Source organism: Bos taurus, chromosome 8 (genome assembly GCF_002263795.3).
Source record: "Bos taurus isolate L1 Dominette 01449 registration number 42190680 breed Hereford chromosome 8, ARS-UCD2.0, whole genome shotgun sequence".
NCBI lineage: Eukaryota > Metazoa > Chordata > Mammalia > Artiodactyla > Bovidae > Bos > Bos taurus.
Genome location: NC_037335.1, coordinates 55,610,282 through 55,626,632, shown reverse-complemented (window position 1 = coordinate 55,626,632; position 16,351 = coordinate 55,610,282). Strand labels below are relative to the sequence as shown.

The window sequence follows — 16,351 nt, the reverse complement described above, 5'->3', positions numbered from 1 at the left end:
GATCCCCTGGAGTAGGAAATGGCAACCCACTCCAGTATTCTGACCTGGAAAATCCCATGGACAGAGAAGCCTGGAGGGCTAGAGTCCACGGGGTCGCAAAGAGTTGGACATGACTGAGCGCGCGCGCGCACACACACACACACACACACACACGTCGTGTCCCTCCCACACACACACAATTCACACAGAGCATCTTATAATACAAGGATTTAAACGACAAGGGAAGATTATTAGCAGGAATGGTTAGCACAGTTCCTGAGGCAACAAGGAAAGGCTTTGTTTTCTTATTCATTCATTCAATTATTTATTAAGCACCTACTGTGTGTCAAGCACTGTGGTAGGAACCAAGATTAATGAATAAGACAGTGAATACTCAAGAGGTTTTGTAATTACAATTGCAGGATAGTTTCCACAAAGATGACAGGATGCTACACAATTGCTTATCAGAAAAACAGCTAATCAAACCTTAGAGCTGTAGAAAGATTCTTTAAGGAAGTGGTCCTAAGAACTGAGACTAGGAGAACGGTCAGGAGTTCTGTGAGTAAAAAGGAAGGAGAAACGAAGCGGAGGCAGAGGGAACAGCTTGGATAAGGTTCCGAAGTATAAAGAAACATGTCTATCAAGAAACAGAAAGAATGTGTGGCTGCAGAAGGACGGTGGAGGAGGGGACAAAGTTGGAAAGATATGGCAAGGTAGGATGCTGAGGCCCTTCCTGGGCATAGCAAAGACACACATGGAAAACTCTTTCAAGTGGAAGAGGTATTCACAGGTCAACAGAGGTAGGCATTCACATGTCATCTGAGTATGGTGCAGGCATACTCCACAGAACCACATTCTAGAGGGGAGTGAACTCTGCGAGGCAGGAGGAGCCAAACAGTGAAAAGCTTTGCATGACAGGCAAAGAAGCTGGACTTTACCCTGGGACGATACTTATTTAAAAATTTTAAGCTGCGGAGTGCTATCAGTTCTGCATTTTAGTCAGATGGATCCGGTAATAGTGAAGAAGGTGGATGGCAGGGGGGTGAACCAGATTAGAGGAAGAGAGCTAATGCAATATTCTAAAGGGAAAGATACTGGGGCCTGAACTCACAACCTCATGCACAAGCTTTATCCACTTTGGGGCAATGGGCTCTATTATTGAGTAGAAATCGATCTCCCTGTAACTTCTTCCCACCCAATTTGCCTCTAATTTCTCTTCCACAGTAGTGCACCTCAAAGATTTGAAAATGGCATGATGCATGTTTTCAATTTTCTTCATTCCAGGTTAAACATCTCGAGGTCACTGTCTCTCAGAGACCCATCCTTCTAGATACTCCTCTGGTTGTACCCAACATGCCCATCCAGATTCAAGTGGATCCTGAGCAGATCAAACCCCAGTAGAAGTGTCACTCCATGTCTATTAAGTCAGACTAAAACCCACTGAGCCTTCTTCAGCAGTTTACTAGCACAAATAAGCTTTAAATTTAACCAAAATCCTTCTAGTCAGTCTTTCCTAAATATTATTCCAAGAAATGTTAGTCCCCTAAGAAATTAGGTATTACTTACACAAAATTTTAAAACTCACAAGATTTAATTCAACTAACACCAGGCAAACTGCTCATTTGCTCAGTTTCAAATCTCAAAAGAGGGCAAATACGTACGCAGGCCTTTCCAAATAATCTTGGCTGTGGAACTTTGGCTCTCAGGACACACTTTGGAAACTGTCGCCTGTGTCTTTCTCGTACTGACCACGTGGCCTTGTCTTCATCATTCTCAAGAACTCACATGCAGGCAAGGCGTTCTTTATTGATATATCCAATAAGCTCTACAGGTCCAGAGCCTTCCAACACAAAACTCCGCGATGTTGGAAATGTTCTAATCTGTGCTGTAGTGCCTAGCCAAATATGGGTGGATAGTAAGCACCCGAAACGTGACTACTGTGACTGAGAAACTGAGTTTTTAACAATATTTAACTTTGAAAAGTCAAAGTGAAAGCATTAGTCACTCAAGTCATGTGCACTCTCGGCGACCCCATGGACTATAGCCCTCCAAGCTTCTCTGTCCAAGGGATTCTCCAGGCAAGAATACTGGAGCGGACTGCCATTCTCTTCTCCAGGGGAACTTCCCGACCCAGGGATCAAACCTGGGTCTCTCACATTGTAGACAGACTCCTTACTATTTGAGCCACAAAGCCACTCATATTTAACCTTAATTTAAATCTAGATAGCCACTTATGGCTACGGCTACAATGCAGCTCTAACCTAAGGTACCTTAAAGCTTAGGTCCAGTAATAATCCAACTGCTATCTAACAGAAAGTCAAAGAAATGAGTCAGGTTCTCAAATATGTACCAATTTTCTTGGACACATACTGATAAGAATTGGCATTGCTGCCTTTGGAAGGAGGCCCACATTTGATTAAGTGTGTTCAAAATAATGATTTGAATTATTTTTCTTTTTCTTGTTTATATTCACAATGCAAGGCAAAAAAGCCTACAGAAAAAAAGTTCTCCCTCTTGAGAACCATCTTTCATTTCCTAAGGGGAAGCAGGTTATGATGCTACCATAAGGATCTCACCAAGTATCCAACTGTCAATCAAAATATACGACCATGCAGAACAAGCCAATTAGTCAACCATGGAACATGGGACAGGATTATGCTCTGATGCCTCATTCAGTGTTGTAAGAAATAATGTTTTAAATGAAAGGCTGCCCAATGTAAAAAGTAGAAAACTGGTCCAAATCCTCTAAAGCCCCGATCCAGGTGCGTTAGTCATTTTAGGACATTCCTTAGACATGACAGCACGTCACAACACATTACCAACACTGATAAAATGGCATGAATGCGAAGCAGACATGTCCGGTGAAGGCTGCTGGCACTTAATGAATGATCTCGGAAGATGGTCTTACAGGTGTCACTGCATACTTATCAGGGGATCCCTGGTGATTTCAGCCAAGCTCTCCTACATCAAACCATGTTATCCACAAGCCATTGATTCCTTACAAAGTTAACAAGGAATAAGACAAGTTAACCTGGTGCCATTATGAGGCGAGAACACTGCCACCAGTCCATGTAACCACTGCATTTTGTTCATTTCCTCCCTAAGGCACAATATGAAAGTGACTGATCACAGTTTTCAACTTCTATTTTCCAATTATTCTATACATGCAAAATGCAGTTCAGAGTAATTCAGTATCATGTTAAGCTAGGTGCCAAAAAAAATTTAAAAAAAAAAAAAAAAACAGCACTACACATACAACTGTACCTCATAACATAGTGAAAGGTTTTGTTTTTCATCAAATTAAAAAGACCAAATTTATGGAAAGTAGAAATACGAAACAGAAATTCATGTGTCATTTGATTTGATTGGCTATCTTAGCCTACTGGAACTTATGGTATCAGTACTATACAATTGTAATTACTATATAATTGTGTATTATTTTTCTACTATTTAAATGCAAGGTAGACCACCTAAATAAACCTATAGAATTCTAGAGAAAACACAACTACTTGGTACTACTACTCATTAGAAAAGCTAACAAGGAAATAAAAAGTTTTAAGTTAAAATTAAATTTGCCCTCAAAGCATTCAAGTTGGAATGTTCCCTTTTCTTTAGATAAAATATAAGAATAAAAGTAAAATGGCTTAAAATTTTTACTTCTAAAAATTCTAATGATCAGAGAGCTTTTTTGTTAAAATGTGTTCAAAACAATGATTTGAATTCTTTTTTTTCTTCCAAGTTAATAATCACGGATGCAAGGCAAAAAGAGCTGCTCACTCCAATCTGGGCTCCTCAGCAAAGGAATTGCAGAAGTCTAAAGGAAGAGGGTAATATTTATCTCCTTGGCACCAAAGGCCCTAGAAACAAGTTGTAACAACCTGTTGAAAACAAGGTTAAAGATGAATAATGTAATTTCTCCAAATCTAACGATGACCATGGTTTAATAAATGGGAATTAGGAAGCCACTGGTCCTAAGGAACCACTTCCTGTTCTTTCACTGTGTCCAGTTAGGTACAAACATACCTTTCAGGTTACTTCAGGCTGTGGATACAAATGGCTTGAAGTCCAAGACACTAAAATGGATCAAATTGGTGCTACAAAACAATCAACCTGAGCTACTTTTTCCTGAGATGTCTTAAAATGCCACAAAACCAAGAATGACTTATCCAATTTATTTTCCATGATTTGGAGGGGAAGGAAACTGTCAAAAAATTGTGATTCCATTTTTTCCAGCTCAAGGACAAGATGTATGCACAAGAGTATGTCTGAGATAGACGAGGGGTATGTCTGAGATAGATATAATGTAAGGGTTCACAAATGTTCCACTTATCAGAAGCTATTTCCTTAACAACAAGCAGCATTTTCCTTCTAGCAAGGCTACTATAAAATATGGCAGGCCTATGAGTGATTCCTATAACCCAGTCTTCAATTAAGAGGTGTCTTCAAAAGTCTCTGTGCTTTTTACAAAGTATGGGCATAAACACAGGCTGTGCATCTAGATCTAGACAGCCCACAGGGCCCACCACTGTTTAAGTCAGGTTCCTTTCCACCCTCTGTGGATGTATGAATGATAAACAATACTTGATGGGTGACTCTTTTCCCTACAGTTTAGACCCTGGAGGAGATTTCTATAACAAGAACTATGCATTATTTTATGTTTTCTGTGATTGCTAAAATATGGGTTGTGCTGATTATATAGTCAGAGCTAAAGTTTGTAACAAACACATACCATTGGTTCAATATGACTTCCCTTCAAATCAACACTGGCAATAATAATAATGCTCACTATTTTATGCATAGCACTGTATCTAGAAACAATTGCTAGCTGTCTCCTGAAATCCTTTCTCTTCTGTTAAGTTTAAGTTTTAGGTGGGCATACTCAGCTAGGACTGCACTTCCAAGTCTCCCTTGCAACTAGCTATGGGCACATAACTAGGCACTGGCCACTGCAAAGTGAGCACAAATGGGAGCAGCATTCACATCATGTCCTTAAGAAAGAGAAAGCACATGTCCTGTCTCATCCTTCCTGCTGGCTGGGGGAGGACATGGTAGTGCAAGCATGATGAATATCAACAGAGAAGGAAGTTGACTTCACAATATTGTGGAGTCACCAAATTAGCTACAGGTGCTTCTATGCAAACTGTTATTTGAGAGGAAAACAAACTTGCCCAAATCACTATTCCTTTAGTCTCTTTAACAGCAGCCTGATACCCAGCTAGGTCTTTTACATGATCACTAGTCCACAAAGCTCCATCTAGTCAAGGCTATGGTTTTTACAGTGGTCATGTATGGATGTAAGAGTTGGACTGTGAAGAAAGCTGAGCGCTGAAGAATTGATGCTTTTGAACTGTGGTGTTGGAGAAGACTCGAGAGTCCCTTGGACTGCAAAGAGATCCAACCAGTCCATCCTAAAGGAGATCAGTCCTGAGTGTTCATTGGAAGGACTGATGTTGAAGCTGAAACTCCAATACTTTGGCCACCTGATGCGAAGAGCTGACTCATTTGAAAAGACCCTGATGCTGGGAAAGATTGAGAGGAGGAGGAGAAGGGGATTACAGAGGATGAGATGGTTGGATGGCATCACCGACTAATGGACATGGGTTTGGGTGGACTCCGGGAGTTGGTGATGGACAGGGAGGCCTGGCGTGCTGCGGTTCACGGGGTCGCAAAAAGTCGGACACGACTGAGCGACTGAAGTCCTCATATAGCAACCCTGCAGTACAGGTGTCCCATTTTTCAGATAAGAAAACTTCAATCCAAAAAAAATAAATAAATAAAAGTATTGTGTTCAACATGATAAAAGAAGCAAGTGGCTAAGCCAGGATCTGGTCCCAAGTCTGCCTGACCTTGGGCTCTTAGTACACTGCTTCACGAATAACCTAATTCTTTCAACGAACTCTGCTCCTTATTAGGGAAGCAACAAGTTTCTGAAAAATACAAACATTACTCCGGGGAAAGAAGACTTTCAACTATCACATAATACATTACCATCTACTGACCTATAGTCTATTAGGGGTTTGAAGTTCTCAAATGTCTTAAGAACACCTGTCGGTCACCATGAAACATACTCTCAAAAATAAACTATTCCATTTTATAATTCAAGGGGGGGAAAGTCCAAAAAGCACAAATGTCGTCTAAGTAAGATCCTTAGCTAGTGCCCAATATTTACTTAATGCTTAATCTAATAGGATAAGAGAATACTTACTGGTTTCCCAAAAATATTCCCTCCATTCTGAAAGATGGTATTCCCTCAGTCCTGGAAGATGGTCTGTGTGGAGCTAACCACCCACAGGCTGCAAACAGCCCCTGGAGCTGCAGGCCTAGCTCACCTCACAGGAAGACCGCCAGCCAGTCCTTTTGGAAGCATTACCTTCAACTCCTCCCAGTTTTTACCAAGTCCCTCCTCTCCAAATGCCTTGGGACCCAAAATAAGCTGGAATAAAATTCATTTGCCAAGAAATGTTGAAACAACGACAACTACTGGCATTTACTATCCCCAGTGCTTTACATTTTAATACATACAATACACACTGCAAAAGGGGTTCCTCTCATCATGTATGGGAATATTACAACTCACAGAGATGAACTCTCCCAGTATAAAGCCAGTAAGAGCCAGAGTTGGTGCAAATGCCAAATTAGCAGAAACACTGTGCCCTGCTGCCAGGGCGTAACAAGTGGCACATAGTTTTCAATCTGCATTAGAATCTCCCTAAATGTATGTCCCTGGAAAGGGGGCAAGGGGACACTGGAGACAAGGCCATAAGTATGGACTTTTAGACATTCTTCAATTTTGCTGAGGGCTCCTAAGGTCTAAGGGTCTTCAAGCTATATCCTGAAATTGCTGATGAAAAAAGAGAGTTCATCCACAGAAACTACTTGGAAAAACAAAATTAACTCCAGCTAAGCCGCCAGGTATTTAAAACAGCCAGTCTCCCAACAGGGTTGAGAAATTTTTTTTTTTTAATAGTTCTGTGGGTAGAACACAGACCCCATCCAAAACCACTGCATCTCCTGAGGTGAGCTCTACAGGTTGAACACCTTGAAGAGCTGTCACCCTTTTGGATCTTTGCTGGTTGGGGAGAGACAGGTGTTTACTAAACGGGAAAACTATTTTGAGGAGCTACAAGAAAATCACCCCTGAGCCCTACCCAATATGCCTCACTGAATTTTCAGCTAGTTCACAGTTCACAGGCTATTGTTTTAATTTATACTTTTTTCTTCTGTAAGGACATCAGAGGAAGACAAGCAATACTCGTTCTTCCAAAGAGCAGTGAGTAAAAGGGGAGGAGGCCTGGCTCCAGGTCCTCTTAGAAGGGAACTCAGAGCTTCCTCGGCTGTTGCTCAGCTACTATTGCCAGTCAGCCTCAATAGCTGCTTATTATTATGTGCCAAATTGCACACAGACAATCCCAGGTAATCCTCACAGCAATCATATGTGCTACATGCTATTATTAACATCATCCTATTGATGAGGAAACTGAGGCTTAAAGAGGCAAATCACTTGCTAAAGGTCATCCCACTTAACTAGGTTATAGTAAGCCACGCAATTTGTAACAGGGAGCCCAGCACTGGGCTCAGACGTGAGCCCATCTCCTGCTTATGGAACTGCCAACAGGAAGCTGATTATAGTTCCTCCTCAGCAAACGAGACTTGAAGTGAGACAGAGGACTTCCCATTTACTACTTTGAGATTTGCCTTTGAAATCTGAGGGCCACAGGATATAAAGAAGTCTTACCCATCCCCTAACACCAAAACAAAGTGGGAGAAAAGAGCAGCTTCAGGTAGATGAGGACTCACTCATAGGTTTCTTGAAATCCTGATTTAAGGATCCTGTGAAATTTTTAAGAGTTGTAAGAGATGATTACTCACTTCATGTAAACAGTTGGCAATATCTCTGGGACTCTGGAAGTAGCTGAGAGTGCGGTAAGCACATCACTGAAATAGAGATGGGCTATAATTTTTTAAAGTGTTTTAGTGAAACCTAATAATACTTTTCTCTGATGTTACATACATAGACATACTCCAAATCTTTGAGCTATAATTATACAACTTATTTCCCCCTCAAAAGTCTTGTAGGTAAAACTAAATTTATCCAATAGTTGTCATCCAGTACTATATATACATTTTTTTAATTTTAGAAAATGCAATACACCAGACACAAGCGATATTAAGTAGGTACATTAATCAGCATATGGGAACTAAATTAAAAATAGACTTATTTAGACATCTGTAAATTTACCTCCTGCTCCTGGGAAACTCCAAAAAATGCCTCCAATCACTGTCCTGTAGCTTACACACTATAGTCTTCAGGACTAGTCTTTTTTTTTCTAAATACTTTTAGAAATAAAACCACTTTTTATTTACTTTTAGTTTCATTTGCTTTTTAAATAAAAATATTTCACAATGAATTCTAACGCCACAGCTGCCACCCTGGCAGCAAGACTGTCACACAGAGAGCTGGTGTTAAGAGATCAGATTAAAAGCCTTCAGTCCCAGCACCAAGTGACGCTTGCAGCCATGCAAGAGTGATTTTCCATGCCTCTGAAGAGACAGGAAATAGAATTCATCTTCCTCTAATAACCTGTCTCCTCCCCACCCTCCAGATTACAGTCCATCTGGCCTCAGGATAGAAGCGAGGAGTGTGACGCTCACAGAATGCCCAGAAGAGGAAACAAGGTGGGCAGTGTTCAGACACAAAACATCACAGAGGCCTAGAATGGACAGGAACAAACATGTCAGAGGCCCACACATTAAAGGCTATACACACACCTTAGGACACTAAGAAAGGAAAAGTCAATTAGATCCAAAGCAAGCAGAAGAGAAGACATACACAGAATCAGGACTTAGAAAACCGTAACACAGGTCATTCATGACACATGTCAAGGATTTCAACCAAGAAATGTCAAAAGTATTAGGGAAATAAGTAGCAGTGAGATTATGACGCCCATCCTCCCAGCTTAAAGCAGAAAAGGAGTTGCCGTATCTCCCTACGGCTTTCCTCTACAGGGGACGACTTCCTGAGCCAATTAATTCCAGTCCAGTCTTGCTCAGCACCACTACCATTACACATTCTGTTCCTACCGGGCCTGCTCACACAAACAACATAACTCACGTGGGAAAACGACCTACTGGCAAATGAGCTAGCTCCACCAACACCCTAAGATCTCCTCCCACATCTGAACATAACCCCACAGATCCCGCAAAAAATGCCACGGGAATAAGCTGTACTGGTAATTATGCGTAGGAGTCTATGCCTGAGGAAGTCTAAAATCTAACACCACCCCAAGAAAAATTCAGACTTTCTCCTTCTGCCTTGGGGAACACCACCTCAGCCTGTCCGTAGCACAATCGGATACACATTTCTTCCCACTGGCCATCTCCATAAAGCAGAGCTGCTTAAAGAGACACACGCTGGTCTGATCAGGCAAGGGGCAGCCAGGCTTCCTAAAGAAATGCAAATGGACCCCTTTAGTGCTTTCACCACTCCATGTAATCTGGTCAACAAGCAAATCCTGAGTAGAAATAGGTAAATGGGTATACAGTGGGTGGTGGTTTTGTGGTTACAGCTAAAGGATGAGAAAGACAATACATCCTTTGTTGTTTGTGATCCACAAGAGCATTTGAATTCAGGATGTTAATTTAAGTCCACAGTTTGTGAATACGAGAGCCCCTAAAGGATATATTCCCACTGAAAGGTCGTCATGGCTATTGAGATCTAACCCAATAATGACCAAACAAGAAGTCAGACAGGGATCCACATACCTCTAACACACATGCATGTTCAAACACTGGCTGCATGCTAACCTCAGCACATGCCCACTGGCAGGCAGGCAAGTGAACTGCCCTCCGGAAAAGCAACGTGACACAACCAAAGGGTAGGAGTATAAAAGTGCCTTGGTGCCTTCCAGCCCACGGCAAGCACTGTGGCTGCAAGGCATACAGCTACTCCATTTATTAGCTTCTTCCTTCTCACAGCTGATCTGATCTGAGCAAATGAAGAATTCAGTAGTCCAGAAGCAAAAATTCCCTCTCCAGCCGTGCACCCAAACTTTGTAACTACTAAAAGCAAGCAAGCAAGCGGTGGGGGGGGGGGGGGGGGGGGGGGGGGGGGGGGGCCCACCAGGAAGCACAATGCAATCAAAATGAACCTTCTCATCCCACCCTGTGCACACCTGTGGGCAGCATGCACATGTCCACCAGGAGGAGCAGAAGCAAGCAAGGTGAGCTGCACGCTGGGGCGTGGCCAGGCGTGAAGACCGTGGTACTGAGAATTGAGTCCAGAGTCCATCCTTTGTGTCTTTTCCCAAATGCACCCATTATATAAAGATTTCACCAGGTAATAAGAAGTAACTTTTGAAAAGCTGCTGGCCAAAAGTTACATTAGCCTGTTTACTATGAAAAGCCTTTATGTTTGATATAGCTTCTGCCAACTCTTAATGCTCAGTGACAAAAGTGTAGAACCAGCTGCTGTCCTCTGGGCAATTTTTCAATCTGCCCTATTAGATGCCGTTATGACGAAATCAAAATTCTGAGCAACACTACATAGTCCAATGACAGCAAAGTATTTTAATAACTGAATTTTGCTTAGCACATTAGAAAATACTCCATTATATAAAAACAACCATATTCCAATGGATGTTAGTAAGGTGTGGAAGTTGGAGTGCGAACATTGTATCTTAGAAATACGCAATGCAAATACCAAGAGACAGACAAGGCCAAAGAGTCAAGTTTTATCTGCAAAATCACTAAAATGGTACCTTCCAGCCCAATGCTTGAAACCACCTGCCTTACCTCTTGGGACAGGAAAGGAATGACTTGTGCACAGATAGCGTTCAGCCTCTTGACAATCTCTGCCTGCAAAAAAAAAAGAAAGAAAGAAAAAAAAAAAGGAAAGGAAAGCAATAAAGAGAACAGTCAGCTGGTTACAAATTCCCGAAATATTAGCAGGCTGATATTAAAACACACTTTATATTCTGGCAGGAGTATTTCCTAAGGAAGAGGCAAACTATCATCAGCAAGCCCATTAGAAGGAGGCAGTGACAACAGTGCCACGTTAATACCACAACTTATTAACCAGCATTCATCTTAAAAAGTCAATCTTCAAGCAGCAGGACAACATAAAAAGGAATTTAATTTTCATGACTGGAAATCTGTTTTCAAAAGCGTTTAACAGGACCCTTATTCACTCTATGTGGTTCTTTATAAAACCTTGTCTTTGAGTTTAGATGGTAAAGATACATCCTTCCCTACACCCCAACTTTTCTCAGTGAACTCACTGGACTTCTACATTTGTGGCCTTTGCTTTAAATAAACATCAGCACTGGGATTTCATAATCAAGTCTCCAACCTTCCAAATGAACAGCACCCAACCCACCTACATGACCTAATTAATTCAGATCCTTAGTTATATACTGCTGGGAAATGCCATGTTTTCCTCAATCATTAAAACTTCCAAATGTGCCCCATCAGGGTTTTCAGTGTGCAAAAAAGCAATTGTTTATATATGGAGACTAACCTCAGGAACATTAATTACCACCGTACTATAGAGCTGTAAAAGTCCCAATAATGTCAGATAATAGTTTATTCTCTATTAATTTTTTAAGTGTTCAAATTTTAGACAAATAGCATGCTACAGTAAGTTAAAAATAAAAAAGAAATACCAATACATTTTCTATAAAAAGCTACCCAGAGCTTCACTGATTTTCACCTTAATTTATATTAGCAGATGGCTCCTTATATAGTTTGGGCTTCCCTGGTGGCTCAGAGGTTAAAGCGTCTGCCTCCAATGCAGGAGACCCGGGTTTGATCCCTGGGTCAGGAAGATCCCCTGGAGAAGGAAATGGTAACCCACTCCAGTATTCTTGCCTGGAGACTCCCATGGACGGAGAAGCCTGGTAGGCTACAGTCCACGGGGTAGCAGAGTCATGTAGACACAGGGTTTTTATACACATACATACAAAAATTTTTTCCAGTTTTATTGAGATATAATTGACATACAACACTCTATAAGGTTAAGGTGTACAGCATAATGATTTGACTTACATAAACTGTGAAAAGATGACTGCAGTTAAGTTCAGTTAACATCTATCAAAATAGCTTATTTTTAAATGACAGAGTAGGGAAAAGGAGAGGCAAGAACTGATGGGAGACAGAAAACAAAAAGCAATCACTATACCTGAGACATTCTTAACATAAATTCCATCCACAGTCAGTTCCTCATTTTATAAGAGGACAAAAATTCTCCTTTTCTTGCTAAGTCATAACCAGAATGACAGCGACACTCTACTTGTGCAATCTAGGTTTCCTTCTTTTCTCAGCAACCCTTTTGACTTTGTGGCTATGCGATCTTTTAAATACTTGCACCTTAAAAACTTTGCCAGCCAAGAGAAAACACAAATTCACCATGAAGTTTCAGACGTCAGCTTTCCATTCCAGCCTGCATTCCTAATAGGATGGACAAAAACCCAGCACCAATAAGCAGCAGTGAATAAGGACCCAACTGTGCTGACCTGATTTAATTTACTGCCCTGGCCCCGTGGAGCATTTAGCTATCCTTTAAGAATGCTTAAACCACCATGAAAAGCTGCAATGGGAATCACCAAACCACTCTCCACCTGGATGAACATACCACAGTGGTTATAGGGTGAAATTCCAGCGCGAGCTGAGAAAATAGAGTAGCATTCACCAGACTGAAAGCACTAGTCTCAGAGGCATTTGGTTGTTAAGCTTTTTGTAGGGAGAGGTGGAGGGGGAGAGAATAAAAGATAATGAGACACTTTGGGGCAGACCAAACTGATGATTCTAATGCTCAGAACCATCTGCCAAGCATATTTTCCTCATTATGTTGTTTACATAAATAAAATAGTCCCTTGCTAGGAGGGTTGAAAAATGTGTGGGCACATAAGAAAACTGAGTTCTTTAGTTTGCCTACATAATCTAGGCAATAAAAACTACTCTAAGGAAACTCACTCATCTGGCAAAATAAAAACCAAGTAGTATTTATTTTGCTCCTTTAATTTGGGGCTGAGGCTATGTTAAGTCTGAGCAACTATGAAAACACAAACCTACACTTCCTCAAAAATAAATATAGGAAAGTCAGAAAGTCCTTTTATTGATTCATGTATGTTAACACACACACACAACAGGACCGGGGGTGGCAGGGGCAGAAACCTTCCAAACTTTTGTCTTTAAAGGTCTCCTTTTGTCTAAAAGACTTCTTAATTTCTCTAAGTTGTCACGCCAATGGATCTTCCTGGTCTGGCTAATTGGCATCAGGGGGGTTGGATGCGTGTGTGATTTCATGAAATTAAGCAGGTCATTCCTCACTTTGAAAGCTAAAGTTGCCTCGGAAACACTGCTGCTTCCATGGTCATCTCATTTTGCCTCTTTTGTCCCATAGGACCCAGCTTTAGGGAAGCATCATTTATTTACAGGCCTTTCCACTGGCTTCACCGATCAGCCAATAATACTGTGGACACACACTTCTAATGGCCTATGTTTTGAAACTGAGTCTAATCTAATGGCGTGGGGCCCAAACTCCTTTTCCAGCACAGCCATTAAAGGATGTAGGTTATTGCTGTTGTCACCATTGATATTTGTCATTGTAATGTAATTAGGGCCCTAAAATGATGCATTACAGCCCTTGGCACAGCTTCTATTAAAATCTTTTCTTCTGCTCACTGAACTGCGACCTGCTTTCTGATGAATAACAGACAGACAGCTTTAGGGTAAGGAGCAGATTCATCAAAGAAGTATTTTTCAGCTTTGCAGAAAGAAAGGGAGTGTGGGGGCGGGGAGGCAACCTAGGAGGAAAAGCACCAGGGGAGGAAAAGCCACAATACACATTTGAATTTCATCTGACCACTTGAAATTCTGATTGCATCTGACGAATCTTGCTTAGACAATATATTCCCAGTCTTCGAATCTCATGGTTAATCAGGGCTCTAATCTGCTATCCATCAGCCTATGCCAGCACTGTAGCTTCCAATCAACTTTATAGGTGAAGCGGCTCCGGCATCCCTGAGCAAGTCCATTCACAGATAGCCCATTTAAACGGGCAGAGACTCTGAAATACTGCTGTGGGGCTTTCTGGATGTTATCATGGTATTCAGTGCTTTATGGAACTGCTAACTATTGCTTCAGATGCCAGTGATATTCCAAAACAGCATTAATGGCCCCCATAAAAGAACAATTGCTCATGCCAAAATACAACAAAATTATTGTTTTTGCAGCCATAGTTTGTCAAATACATTAACAATCTTGACATTTTTATTATGACTTCCTCAATCCATCAAGATATTCATTTTTTTTTAATTCCACACGTATTTTCCTACCCTCAATTCACGACCATTCTATCTCCTCTTCCTATAATTTCCGACCCTTATGCCACCCTCCAATAAGAACCAACAAAAACAATGACCATCCCGCTACAAAAAAAAAAAACCTGTTTGCACAAAATATTTTAGGAAAAGGCAACTTAACAAAAAGGGCATTCTATGAAAGTCTCTTGGTTACGCACTTGACACCTGGCACACGAATGCTGACAGGCTAACTAACCCCCGAAACTGGTGATGGCCAGTAGACTGGCAGCATGACCAGTTAGTAATGAAACAAAAAACACTGAGAAAAACCATGTATACCCTTTTTCTTCACACTCCAACTCAAGAATCACTGCAAAATTTATTAACTACCTTGCATCATGGGAAAGCAATGTCATGCACTGAAAAGAATGTCACAATTCAATCCCTTAAAATGTATCAAATACATGTGTTCCCCATCCTCCAATTAAAATAAATAAATTTATATTTTTAAAAAAATGTATCGAATACTATGACACATTATATCACATAAATTCTTTATTACTTGTAACAAATTACACTAGTTATTTAAGACAAAAATAGTTAAGCCTACACTTGAACTGAATTACATCCCCTCAAATCGTCCTAATATAATAAAATATTTAATTCTTATTTTGATTATTTCTGCCTATATGATTTCCTTAAAAAATAAATTTTACTTTAATGACATAATAAACTTGAAAGTATAGATTAGTTTATCAAAGACATGCATCAAAAGTAACGGTTTAAAAAATGTTTGTTTTTGTTCTCTCATCAAAATAGGAACAACACTATATAGTATTGTTGAAGTAAAACAGAATAACAAAACAATACTATTTCAGTATCCAGTGGGGTGAGAGGGAGGTGCAAAAAAACAATTATAGTTTCAGGAAAACATTCTCAAAGAGTAACATTTCACAGTTAATTTGTTTTTATACAGCAGTTTCTCTGCCAAAAAAATTTAAGATGAATCTATTTATTGTATTCTTTATCAAGAACATACACCATATACATAAACACAAAAAAACTGAAAAAAAATCCCCACTTATTCTGTCTGAAATGCTTTTCAGAATAAGTACAAATAAATTCAAGTCTCTCCTTTAAGCCCCTTTCACTACTAGAGAACTGAGACTATTTTTTTAAATTTTAACCAGAAAATAAATTACCTTGATTTGTTCTAAATTATGTGAGAAACAGTACAATTTCTGGAACTAATCCTGCCTGTCCACAGATTAAAAAGTCAGAAGACTAAAGAGAAATTCTTCCCAACTTAATAAACATAGGAAAAAAACATGTGAGTTGTAGTATAAACTGACAACAAGTGTTTATCTTGTCATCAAAATTCAACTTTACAAAAGAGGTAAGGACATGTTAATAAATAAAATTAACTGTATTTTTTTTAAGCCAGACTGGAGTAAGGCTTAGAGATTTAGATCGAAGGTACTGTCAGCATTGCTAGCAAGCTGATAAACCAGATGCATAAAGGTGATTATTTTGCACAAAATATTTTATACTGCTCAATAAAGCAATATAATGAAGTAGTAACATTGTAAGAATCAATTTAACAGGACATCTATGAGTTCCCTAAAGGACTGATTCAAACTAAGAAGACTTTTTTTTCCCCTGGAAAGTATTAAGACAATTCTAAAAGCTCTCATCATTCTACTTCCTCTAACGAGAAAGAGGTACTATATAGAAATAATTATATTACCTTCAATGATATGAAAGTGCCAATAATCAAATATTTTTTATTCACTCCCCTCCCCTAGGGAGTAGCAATGAGTCTATTAATTGTAATAATTCAAGCAAGGTCAATTTGCTTTGTGTTTTGAACCCATGTTTACACCACTTACCGCGTGCTAAGAGTGCTTTTAAAGTACCCAGCGAGCAGTTATCTGCATACACTGAGGTTCCCCATTCCTTTGTTCTAACAAGATAAATGAGTGCAGTGCTAGTGCAGGAACACACGGCATGATGTCTTTCCCAGAGAGTATCACAGAATGCCTACATTTCATGAAACTCTTCCCATCTGTCCC

General features: G+C 40.1%; 1 protein-coding gene across 14 annotated transcripts in view; it reads right to left on the bottom strand.

Moving 5' to 3' along the window:
- Positions 1–16,351, bottom strand: part of TLE4 (TLE family member 4, transcriptional corepressor) — a 154,866-nt gene that overhangs the window by 104,531 nt on the left and 33,984 nt on the right. For 8 of the 14 annotated variants that reach the window (XM_024995558.2, XM_024995562.2, XM_024995563.2 and 5 more), the window contains 1 exon segment: positions 10,771–10,833. The exons of 4 other annotated variants lie outside the window; for them this stretch is intronic. In XM_024995558.2, coding sequence (XP_024851326.1) covers positions 10,771–10,833 — 63 coding nt within the window. 14 annotated transcript variants of the gene reach the window in all.